The sequence below is a fragment of the Neopelma chrysocephalum genome, unplaced genomic scaffold, assembly GCF_003984885.1.
Source record: "Neopelma chrysocephalum unplaced genomic scaffold, ASM398488v2 Primary Assembly neopelma1_65b, whole genome shotgun sequence".
Classification (NCBI taxonomy): Eukaryota; Metazoa; Chordata; class Aves; order Passeriformes; family Pipridae; genus Neopelma; species Neopelma chrysocephalum.
The window spans coordinates 4255902-4268580 of NW_020897723.1; the positions used below are offsets into that span (position 1 = coordinate 4255902).

The window sequence follows — 12679 nt, forward strand, 5'->3', positions numbered from 1 at the left end:
GCCGCGGGCGTGCGGGCCCGGCGGCTCCTGCCCTGCGGCCGGGCCCGGAGCGCAGCGCTGCCCGCCCGCGGCTGCGAGTGCCCCGCGGGTCTCGGTGGAGGAGGTCGCCCAGGAGGGCCGGGAACCGCCGGGCCTGCGCGAGCCGGGCCCGCCCCGCCGGGCGGGCCCGGGGTGTCCCGTGCAGGCCTCGGGCCGTCCAGCACCGAGTCCATCGCCGCGCGGCATCTTCTGTTGTTCTCCGTGCGGCTCCGGTCGCCGCTTGGCCTTTTCTGCCTTTTTCTTGTCGCAGGCAGAGGAGACTTTCTATCCCAGTCCAGAGTTGGCTTTGATTAAACCTCAGCCCATGGCTTTCTCCACCCTTCTGAAAAATAAAAGTCTGTACAGTTTGGGAGCAAACTACTCCCATAATAATTTGATCCTATGTCAGTATTTAACCTGCAAAGTAAAAATGTGAGGCTGGTAATCTGAACGTTTTGGGATTTAGAATGAATAAGATCTGTTGGAAATTCTTGAAATTTAAAGAGCGTGTTTTTGATGTATTTAGAGATTTTTCTGTGGCACGAGAATGGTTCTTTGCAAGAATTGCATTTTGTGCGTGGCAGGAGGTTGTTCTTCCCATAAGAGGATGTAGATGGGGAAGATGTTCTGTAATGGAACACAAAAGTTTGCACCTATGATGAGTGTATTGGTTTTGTTTTGTCCTTTTTCCAAAATAGGCAGTAACGGCAGCAGGGATAAGCAACTGAGTAAATTTGGAAGTTTCAATTAACTTTCTGAATTGATAGGGGACACTGCTACCTCTTAATGGCAGGGTGTGTTTGGGGGATTAAACTCAAATAAAATGTGAAAACTGGTCTCTTAGACTTGTCTGGCATGTACAAGGTAGGGTTGATAGGCTTCCTCTGGTGCAGAATCATTTCCAGTGATGTGACACATAAATAGATGGGGATATAGAGAGTAAATATTGGCAGTTTGTTAACAGATTGCTTTTGAGGGGATGCTTACCTAATGGAATCTTAATTTTTGAAACAGGCTTTCAGTCTTCTCTGTCTATTTTCTGGTAAACTGTGATGAGGTTTTAGGTGCTTGTCTGCCCACGTCAGTATAACTGAAGCCTGGGGGAACCATACACATGAAGCCTGTTGTCTCTCACATACACTGAAACTTTAAATGTAGTCTGTCAGTGCTGAACTAAGTAAAATGCCTCAAGGTTTGAAAAGATATTTGTAGAACACAAGCAAATCTTTAATGTACTAGGGCAGAGTATAGTACATAATGAAAGCAGGATGCATGGCCTGAAAACTGAGGGGTTTGTCTTGAAAAGTTATTTGATTGGCCATGTTCTGTAGGACATACACTGTTTATGTGCCCTGTGAGAAACTGGCATTTCCCTTGGGGTACATGTAATTAATTGGCTGTTAGCCACAGGAAATGGAATTCATGTATTCGAAAGCATCCTGTAATGTGTCTTTTTGGCAGAAAAGGTAGCTGATTTACTAAACTAAATCAGCTACCATTTGCTTATAAACCATTTGGATGGTTTATAAGCAAAAAATAGTTTTCTCAAACTGTGATGGGAAGGTTGGTATTACTGGACCACCAGATACCAACAGCGCAACTGAAATCTTGCTGTATAGTCAGTAGTTTGTTTACATCTGTTGCAAGTGTGTGGGCTCACAGCATATTTAGAATGACTCCATGTATAATTTGGTTAAGGGAGAGGGGTTTTTTTGTTCCACTTGTACCTTTTTCAGTGGGTCCGTATCTCCTGCGTGTGAACAGACTAAAACCCAAAGTTGTGTACAGTTTGTGTTGACTAAGTCCTGCAAATCTTCTGACATAACTCAGATACAGGTGCATGTGTTGGGAATTCTAGAGGAAAAATTGAACAATATAGGATTTTTGTATGTGCATGTTCACTGAGTGTTAATGGTCCCTTTTAAAAAGCTTTATCTGATGTTAATTTAGTTGCTAGTTTGAAGGTGAAATTAGGGATTATGGCCCCGCATGCAGAACTGACTGTAAAAAAAAAAAAAAATTAAAAAGGCTGGAAGAATGGATTTGAAATATCCATTGTCCTAGGAACTGCATAAAATGCTTAATCTGGTGCTTTTAAAGAGCTACAATTGATATAGTAATTGTAGACTGCAATACTCTTAATAAGTAATGTACATGTTGAGAGATTGTAAAATTTTGCATAACGCTTAACCAGTGTTTGTTTCAGTAGAGTGGTAATACTACTTTCCTTAATTCTGTGAGGTGGTTAAGTGTTCTAACAGTAAGAGAACAAAGAGTTCTACTCTCCTGGCTGTCATAAAAGCTCATGAGCTACATGTGGAGTTGAGAACAAGTTGGCCTGACTTCTCCCACTGCCAATTATCAGCTGTTAGGATGGGTAGAAGTGCAGCTGGAAGGAGGATTAAAAACCTTCATTGGTGTTTATTTTGACCATGTAGCTAATGAAACCCTGAATTTAGATAATTTGACAATGAAAAGTAAACTCTTGCTTCGAGGACTGTTCTGGGTAAATGGAGAATCCTCCCCTGTATTTGAAAGCACCACTCGTGCAACATCGTGTCTGGAACTGCTCTGTGTCATGCAGCAGTGACCTGTGCTCTGCATGTTTCCTCTGCAGCCTTGGTCACCATGCTTGGCTGTTACTGAGGCAGTGAAGGTGCGGAGATATCGTTCAGTTGATACTGGAATTGAAAACCTGTCTTGTGGAATGAGCCACTGGTTCTTCCTTAGCTCAGTTCTGTATTGCTGTCTGTTCCTGCTGTTTTCTAGAAGTTGTATAGTGGCATCACTGCAAAAGTGATGTGACTTTGCTAAGTTCAGTGCCTGTGTTGCTTTTGTGTGGAATACCGGATTTCAAAAGGAATTTACCCTAAAAGTAACATTTCTTATTCCCATTTGCCAGAAATGGGAGAAGTACAGGTGTTTGGCCACAGAGGAAAACCATTCCTGATGTGGTGTAGGAAGGAAATAGAGACATGTTTATCAGTTGCACAAGTAGGAAGTCTGAGCACTCTTCCCATTACTTAACAGAGTTTGTGTTGTCAAGCTGCTGTCAAAGTTGCTTCTGAGATGTAGTTCAAATATAAAGCAACAAGGTAAGGATAGAATTTTGTAGGTCAAGTCCAGTAACTAAGAACTTGATGACATGGGAAAACTTGATGTTATTCCTGATGTTAAATTCTGCATGCTGTGCAAAAACATGTCTTCAGTTTAAACAGTTACAGAACTGAAAATCAGAGGCCATAATAATTCCTAAGTGAGCAGAGCTTATTAACAAGTAATATAATGTGTTGTTTACACTATAAATAAAAGTTTATACTAAAAGCAATTACTTTTGTTTTAGAGGGACTCTGAATATGTCTGGCATAGCTCTTAGCAGACTTGCACAGGAGAGAAAAGCCTGGAGGAAAGATCATCCATTTGTAAGTATAAGAACTGCCAAATTTCTGACTCTGCAGCTGTTTTGGTGTTCTGGTGATGATTTTTCTTTACCTTGATAGGATTTCTTTAAAATTAATTTTTTTAATAAAAAAAAAGCTGCTTAAAAACTATGTAGTGCAAAAAGAAGTAACTCTGTGTAAAGATAAAATATGTCATGAAGTATTTTAAGTACATCTTCTAAAATCCTCACCCTTTGGCTTTTTGCCTTAATTCAGGGATTTGTAGCAGTACCTACAAAAAATCCAGATGGCACAATGAATCTAATGAACTGGGAGTGTGCTATTCCAGGAAAGAAAGGGGTAAGACTTACTATTCTCCTAACTTCTTATTTATGGTGAAAAGTAGCATAAATCTACTCATGCATTACGCCAACAATAGAGAATATAAATTACATTTAGTTTAATAAAAATGCCTAGATCCTGCTGCTACTTTAAAATCCAAGTGCAGTGGGGTGAGAGTATTGGACAAAATACACCATGAGCCTGTTCAACCTGACCACCTTAAGAATAAAAGTTTTCAGAGGAATGTGTAAGAATCTTGCATTGAACAAACTGGAGGTTGTCTTCTGCTTCATGTCAGGGGGGTTTTTTGTGATTTCAATTTTTACTAAATGTTGTTTTAAGCCTTAAAAGTTGAAAGTAATTACTACCAAAATGTTGCCTCTGCTGGGTTAACTCTGCTAGGTTAACTGCCTCTGCTGCTTAATAGTGAGATCCTTCAGAGAAGTGCACCATTTTTATCTTTTTGGATTTCATGGTAAATAATTTGTGTTATCTACATGGAATCTCATTGCCTTCCATTTTATGGAACTTTCTCTTTTGTATTGGGGAAAGAAGATAGAGCTCTCTAATAATGTTTCTTTTTATCTGATTTCACTTGTGCTTCTGTGTCCCTTTCCTTAAAATAACAAGAAAGGAAAAAGTCTGTAGCTATCAGAGTTGTTAATTTTTATCAGCTTGATCTGGTTCTGGAGGATAGGACAAATGCAAGCTTTCTAGTGAAAATAATCATTAATGTGTGAAACTTAATTTTTTTACACTGTCATTATAAAAACTCCTTCTAAGCAGAATCTTTTTTTTATTTTTCAAGATGTTATTTAGCATGTAGATATTATTCTTGAATTCATTGGATGCAGTTGTTTCTTCTGAGATACTACTATTAATTAGTTGGTGGTTTTAATTCTTTGGGTCTTCAGTGTTTTGCATTGGACGTGGGACTTTTTTGCCTTCCCTGTTCTACTGCGTTTTGCAAACTTGTTTAAATTCCCTTATGATCCTGTTTCTTAGCTTCTGAGAAGACACTGTGTAGGCAAAACCTGCAGCTTCTGTATTGCTGCCTCAGTTTAATGCTGAAGGTGGCATTGCTGTTACAGTTACAGCTTAGTTTTAGTAGTTGTCTGCACAACTCAAGTTAGTTCTTAAAGAAGCACCTACAAATAATTTAACAATGTAAGGAAAAACTCATCCCCTTGTGTTCTGCTAAAGCAAGAATATCCCGTATAATTTATGTACCTTATCAAGATGTCACCTTTAAATACTTCTGTAAAATTTTCACGCCATACCAAATCTTCATGGTACTGCTTTGAAGTTTTGTAAACCACAAAATGGAACAAGCAAGACCTTAGAGGCAGCTTCTTGCTTACTAGAAAATGTGTCACGCCAGGCAAAGATCAGTTATGCTGATATGATTTCTACTATTAAAAAAAAAAAGTGTTTTTACTCAAGTAAAAATGCTGTCTCTAACAAGCAGCAGCATGACTTGCTCATCTCTACGAGACCAAGCAGTTGGCTATTGCCTTTATGCTGTGCTGCAGCTGCTTCCCCTGAGATGAGTAGTTGAAACTACTAAAATGCTTACTTGCAGCCAGATCAAAAATAGAAGTGGTGTTAGTCCTGGGTTGGATATCTCCATTCACTTTTTTTTGACAGCAAATCACTTGTGAACTACCTAGAATTTGACTCAAAGAACATCTGCAACTAGTCCTTTAATGCAGCGTGGTCTTGGTGCCACTGCTGTCACGCTGCTGTCTTAGTGAGGCCTTTGAATGTCCGGTCTCTTTCACCCATAAAGTGTGTTGCTCTATCAGAAAGATAGTAAAAACTTTGTCGACTGTTCTTGTCCTCCTACTTGAAGAAATTATTAAAAGCTATTTGTCTTCCCCTGAGACTGAAAGCAAACAGAACAGGTAAAGTTTATTTTGTCAAAAGCTCCTGTTTTCTAAAGAGGGACTCCTCTGACAAGGTATGGAGAATAGATTTTTCTAGTTGTTGACAACTGACTACAGCAGTTTAGAACAAGTTGCTTAAATACACTATAGCAAATGTCATCAAACTCATTCACTTTTTAAAATGTGGTTATCTTATTATTTCCTAGTATGGCTTTTTTGCTGTTCTAGCTTGAGGCTTTGCATAATAAATACCAATCACAATGGAATGGTTTTGGTTTTTTCCCTGTGGATTTTTGGGATGTTCTGTTTTGGTGTTTTGGTTTTTTCTTCTTTCAGCTAAAAACCACACATTTCAGATAGGAAAGAATTAGGAATTTCCTCCTAAGGTAGTCTTCAAACATATCTGTCTGCCCGTGAGGATAAGATTTGATCACTTTTTGCTCGTAAGATGTGAGGCCGTCTTCACTCCAGTTGTTTTAGTGAATGAACTCAACATGCACTTCCATTGCAGTGTTTACATAGCAAGGGCAAGTTACAGAGAAGTGGTCTGAATTTTACATCTGTAATAATATTTTCTGTATTTCTACACTTCTTACCAGAACTCAGTTTGTCAGAAGATGGGTTTTTTTCCTTGTTTACATGTTTTGTATATTTGAGACAGCCTTTTTGTCTATTGCTAGATGTTTTTTCTTGTCTACGTGACCCTTTTGATTAGTACTGTCCTACTTGGTTTACTCTGTGCCATGGGAACTGTTCCTATGAGTGCTCTTCCTGGTTTTGGATAGGGATAAAGAGCTTCTTAGAATTTCTGTTTTACAAAAAGCTGGAATCTGAGACTGACTCCATGCTACCAAATGCAGACAGGGCTAGTTTAGACTAGTGGACCTCATGTGACTGTAGCAATACTACAGTGCTGTCCACATTTTTTGTTCATTTGTGGATTTATTTGCCATATTCTCATAATAGAAGCCATTTACATCCACGTGCTTAAGGGGCGTATCCATATCCCATCTTCTCAGACTTAAGTGGGGGTACAACAGCCCCTTCTTCATTGCATGTGTGAAACTTGGAGAGTATTCTGTTCTTATGTACTATGAAAATTTTACTTTTATATGGAATTACTGGGGATGATCCTGACTCTTGTTGATGACTCAGCAGCACTTAGTAGCTGTAATGAAGAAAGAAACCCCTGCTTTTCCACTTCAGTTTCTTACGTAGTAGAAGTAGGATAACTCTCCTCGGTGTAGACGGGGTGCTGCAGTGTAGGACAGCTCTTTTCTACTGTGTAGCAGAAAAATGTCTTGTGCTTGCCTGAGAAATGGTATTCTTGGTAAGCTGCTTGCCACAAGCTTGACTTTTCCTTGCCGTAACCTAAACTTTACCTTAAATTTTTATAGACACCATGGGAAGGAGGCTTATTTAAACTACGTATGCTTTTCAAGGATGACTATCCTTCTTCACCCCCAAAATGTAAGTAAAATTACTGAAAACCATGGGTTTATTAGAGAAGTGTTGAACTAATACATGAGATTCTACAAATGGTTATTACTTTCTTACAGTTTTGTGGGGGTTTGTTTGGTTTTGTTTGTTTGTTTGTTTTTTAAGGCACACTGCTCTCCCCCTCCAGAGTCACCACTTTGCATTAAAAAAGTTGTGATGAAATCAGTCAAGTGCTCAATATAACAAAATTGGGAGGGGAGGGAGATTGCTGTGTGGGTTCCCTCAGAGTTTGATGCAAGCATTGCTTGAAGTGTTCATTACATGATCAGCACTCCTTGGCAGCTGGTAGGTAGGGATGCTCAGGCCAAATCCCTTTGCGTATTCTTACTGCTAACTTGGTCTTCTCAGCTAAGAACTCAGAAGACAAGAACTTAGTGAAAAAGAAGGTTCCATAACTTGAACCTTATAATCAGCTTGCTCTAAACCATGAATCTGCTCTTTTTCTGCTACTGTGCGTAACAGAGATATTCAGATACCTAATTTCCATATTAAGTTTTGGAATTGAATTTTCCTTACACGGTCTCAAAACTTTCATACTGTAGAAACCTGAAAACATCTATTGCCTTGTGTAGTTTCATGGTTCTTGAATTGGCTGCCATCTCAAAGCAATGACAGTGATTACAAAGGGCTTTTTTGACAGCAGTTGATCTGTCATCACATTTGCATATTTTAGCTCTATCAGTTGTCTTGGCTACTCGTTTTGATTGTTACCACCTAAATACATGTGGCACAGGGGGAAACATCCCTTTTAACTAGACAATATTTAACGTTATTATCTTGAGAAATACCAGTTATCACATCCTGAAACTGTTAAATGAATTGTCATGCCTTAATATAAGATGTATATGTGACTGGTAAGACTCCTTGCCAATGCAGCTTCTGAGGTACCACTGAACTTTACTGAGCAGCAAGATTGTTATGTCATGTCAATACTTGTGATGTTGGATGAGAAAACTGCACTAACATGCAGATATTTCATATATTGCTAAAGAAGTGTTTATTGCTTTACTCAAGATGGTGGCTGTTGCATTTAAGTCCTGTAAAGATTAAAAGAAATGCCAGAATATAGATTGAGTGGCAGAAGGAAAGCCGCACAAGCCTTAAGTCAGTCTTGCAAGTTAAACTTGGTTCCTCTTGTTCAGTGCATCTTGATAATACACAGGAAAAGTGAAACTGAAAGAAATGCTAGAAACTTAAGTCTTTCTTGTATGAAAGTTTCAGTTTTAAAGTAAGGAGAGAAAAGATGAGTGAAGGGCCATATCTTTTCTTTATAATAGTAGTATGTGAGGCTGAAAAGGCAGAACTGGTTTTAAAAAGTCGTTATCACAAAGCTACTACAAATTATTTTGTCAATTTCCATTCTTAAACCAGAAGATTACTGGTCAAAATTATTATCTTAGATTGCCTGGATTGATACCACAGATGTGATGAAGTTCCTGCTTAGGTGCAGGCTGAGCCAAAAAAACCTCTGACATAATTAGCTGCAGAAATCTGTGGGGGTTTTTTTTTGGAGGCATGGGGATCTCTTTTGCCAGTGTTGGTTTGGGGTTTTGTTTTCCCCCACTGATCTAACCCAACTCTCTGATCTTCATCTTAGCACTGCATGCAAATAATTCTCTCTTCTTTATCAGGTAAATTTGAACCACCATTATTCCACCCAAATGTGTATCCTTCAGGCACCGTGTGTCTCTCCATCTTAGAGGAGGATAAGGACTGGCGACCTGCAATCACAATTAAACAGGTCATTGGTTGTACTTACACTTATTCTTTGCCCTTTTATTTGCATTGTCTGCTTATCTGATGTGAATGTAAGATGTTCACTCTGTGTTTCTGTAGTTGATTTCTATGGGTTATTCAGTGAATATCTTTCAGTAATATCTATGCCTATGTTACTTCTACTCCTTTTTCCACAGATCTTGTTAGGAATACAAGAACTTCTAAATGAACCAAATATTCAAGACCCAGCTCAAGCAGAGGCTTACACAATTTACTGGTAAGTATCTTTGTATATTAGCTTGAAAGCTGTCATATTGCATACAGCTCTCTGTTACTTAGGAGCATAACGTGGAAATGTTTTTAGGAATGATCAGGGGAATTTTCTTACCTTCATGACTGTATCCTGTAGAGATGCCTAGACTATGCTAACCTTGAAGAAAATGGTAACCTTATGGTAACCAGGCTAGTGGAGCTTTTAATAGCAACACAACAGCAATAAAGTGTGAAGACTCCTTCAGTTAGATTATGATTCTCATCCTGGTTCTAACCCAACACAGAATCCTTTCCCCTAAAGGCTGAGTAGTAGTAATGAGGCATAATGGTGTCATGAGACTGAATTAGGTGACAAGAAACATTTGTCAGTCCAGGAGTAATTTACTTCTCTCCAGAAGTGAGAGCTGTGAGTGCTGTAGGAAACAGGGTGTTTTGTGAAAATTACATTTCCCAAAAGAAAGGATTAGAAAGTACGGAACACCTGTAGCTTTAGCTGAATGAAGTTTGCATTTGTTGGGAAAGGTGATAATTTGTGAGCTAAAAAGAACTTTTTTTTTTTAAAGGCTTAATAACTTTCCCACCTTTAAAAGTGGACGGTTGTTCTATATCTTTAGGGGAGCAAAACAGTTTAAACGAATGCTTTTGGCACTGACAGCTACTGAAATAATGACCAAGATAGAAACGTGGAATTACCATTCTGGACAGAGGAGGCCTCCATGAGATTGCCAAGTTTGAAAAATAGCATTGTATGAGACTGCACATACAAGCTGTGTCAAAAATGTCTTTTTATAGGATACTAGTGAAAAGGAAACATAGGGATGGGTAGTGTGGCTTGCATTTAATTGAAGGCTTCACTGAATGTTATTTTTTTAAATACTTACTGAAGACTTGATGGAGCCAAGTGCATACAGAGGACAGTTAAGTGGCCAGAGTTGCAGGGAACACCTTTGGGAGCCAGGAATGATGAGGCAGGCCTCATCAAAAAAAAGCCACTCTGAGGGAATATTGGGCAGGAATAATATAGTGTTATACATGTATAACATGTATTTTTTTAATCACCTCCCACACACATGTGTGGGAGTCTTGGCTAGTCTTGTTTCTGCTTTAAGTCCTTCTTGGGGGGGAAAAAAAAATCTATTGAGATTAAACTAGTACATGATTTTTGTTGCTTCAAGTATATACAGTCTTCCATTTATCTTTCTTCATGTCTCTTGGACATGCATAGTATTTTAGATGGGTTCCTATAATTTTGCAGTCTGAGAGTGTGTCTCTCTTACTACTTAGTGAGTAACTTGTACACAGAGGATTGTGCATGCATCTGTAATGTGGCATAGTTGGTCAATTCTGGGGAAGATGCAGCATTGTTTAAATAGATGTCTTTAAGTCGAGTTTCTAATTTTCCAAGAATAAACTTTGTATTTAAGATGAGAATACTTGTTCTTATTCTCAGGATTGCTTTGGTACTGTCGTTCTGTAACTCTCACACTCCTGATGCGCTCACCTGCTTCCCCCTCTGCTGCAGCCATGCAGGGTCTACTAGGGAAGGCATCCTTCTGGGTGGATTCTGTGGGTGTGAGACTTAACAGCTACTCTGTGTTCTTGTATGACAATGCAATATAACTTATAGAAAAAAAAAATAAAGTTTGTAAATATGTATAGAATATCTTCAGTCTGGATCTGACCAAAATTGGTTTCATTTCTTTTTCCCCCTTAACTTGTCAAGTTCTGAGGATATAATTTGCTGCCTTTCTTTGTTTTCACTGCAGCAAACCTTCATAGCTGAAAGTAAGTTAAATTTCCTGCAAAGCTGTCTGCAAAATCTAGTCACTGTAAACTACCTTTGGCACAAGAGTAATGGTAATGAATTTTTGCTTAGCTCTTGACTGACAGCTAATACAAAATGGACAACTGAATGTAAATGGATGCTCTACTAAGCTATTACCATTCCTTGTTGGCCCAAGAATAGAAAACAAAGAACTTGCCCTTTTACATCTTGAGTCTGAGGCTTAATGACTGGGCATAGTTCCCTCAAGTAGTACTTGCTTGTTTAATCAATCCTGTTGCAAGTATGGTACGCTTAGTGAACTATGTTGAGCTAGCTTTTTTTTTTCCAACTGAAGATTAGGATCCTAACCCAAAGCTATGAGTCAAGGTCTGCAGAGATTTCAGGCTGAAATTACCACACCATTATTTTCCCATTTTTTAAAGAGTAGTTCCATTCTCTCTCCACAGCAGTAAAGACGATACTTTAAAATCATTTGAAGTCCACCAGCTGTCAGTGAACTGCTCTCATCAATGACTTTGTGCTGTTAGTATACTGGAATTTGTTGTTAATGACCTCATGTCTTAACATGAGTGAGGAGTGGAAAACTTAAGTTGAGATGAATGAGAATGTTTGCACATGAGATACAGCTGGCCTTGAGAAAGAGCAGGCACAAACCTGTTTGCAGAAGCAGGTATAGTAAGAAGTCAAATAGTGCAGTCATTTGACAACAGGTGATGTTTGAGAAGTGATGAGTTGAACAGTACCATACTTCTATCTGAATTATTAATGGTCTAGAAAAGCCTTTAATCTATTGTAGTGTTCAGTGAATTCCTATCTGATGGTTTTGCCTTCAGCAAAGACTTATTCTTCTATTTCTCTTCAATATGAAACTAATGATTTCTCCAGCTGTAATTACCCTTTCTCTTTTCAGCCAAAACAGAGTGGAATATGAAAAGAGGGTTCGAGCACAAGCCAAGAAGTTTGCACCATCATAAGCATTTGTCATGCAGCATCTTAAAAAGGAAGGGATTGGTTTGGCACGAACTTGTTTACAAAACTTTTGCAAAATCTAATGTTGCTATGTACAATTAATATCCACTTAGGGGAGGGGGTTGTATGTGTGCCATTTTCCATATTCGCCACTTGTATACAGTTCTAAATTTGCTGAATTGCCCCCAGTTTTTTCATACAGGGTCTCTTCCTTCAGTCTTTTGTATTTTTGATTGTTATGTAAAACTTGCTTTTATTTTAATATTGATGTCAGTATTTCAACTGCTGTAAAATTATAAACTTTTATACTTCTATAAATTCACTAGTATCTCTAGTTACTTTGCTATCTGATGCAGGCATGCTTTAAAATGTTAGAACTGTATTTAGCCTCTAGCTGGCTGTATGAAAAAAATCATGCCCTGCACCCCCTTCCCTCCCTGAATTTGTTTTTTTCTATCTTTCAGAAACTAGGTTGTTATTGCTTAAGAGCCTCCGAGATCCAAAGTTAGCCAGCATCCTTATTCTGCGTCACTTCCTTTGTGTTTATATGGCATTCTGTCTGTGTTGCTGTTTAGAGTAAATAAACTGTTTATATAAAGGGCTTTGTTTCATTTATCTTCATTAAAATGATTGAGAGATTGCCATTTAAGTGGCTCTGAACACAATTCAGTGCAAGTCCTACCTTTAAGGCCTGTGATGCTGCACTTACCTTTTGTTTAGATGGTGTCTTCATTTGTTTTCCCTGCCCCAACCCCTAACATGAATGTGGCCCTTCACTGTGTGGTATCTGCAGCAAGTCACCTCTGATC

General features: G+C 38.7%; 1 protein-coding gene across 4 annotated transcripts in view; it reads left to right on the top strand.

The window, feature by feature from the left end:
* Window positions 1-12472, top strand: part of UBE2I (ubiquitin conjugating enzyme E2 I) — an 18026-nt gene extending 5554 nt beyond the window's left edge. For 2 of the 4 annotated variants that reach the window (XM_027684119.1, XM_027684117.1), the window contains exons 2-7: window positions 3362-3440; window positions 3675-3758; window positions 7024-7096; window positions 8758-8867; window positions 9040-9119; window positions 10566-10772. In XM_027684119.1, the coding sequence (XP_027539920.1) occupies window positions 3375-3440; window positions 3675-3758; window positions 7024-7096; window positions 8758-8867; window positions 9040-9119; window positions 10566-10698 (546 nt within the window). In that variant the 5' untranslated portion in view covers window positions 3362-3374 and the 3' untranslated portion in view covers window positions 10699-10772. Of the gene's footprint in view, window positions 1-3361; window positions 3441-3674; window positions 3759-7023; window positions 7097-8757; window positions 8868-9039; window positions 9120-10565; window positions 10773-11811 lie in introns of those variants that run through there. The other 2 variants (XM_027684120.1, XM_027684118.1) reach the window with 2 other exon arrangements.
* The last annotated feature ends 207 nt before the right edge of the window (window positions 12473-12679 follow it).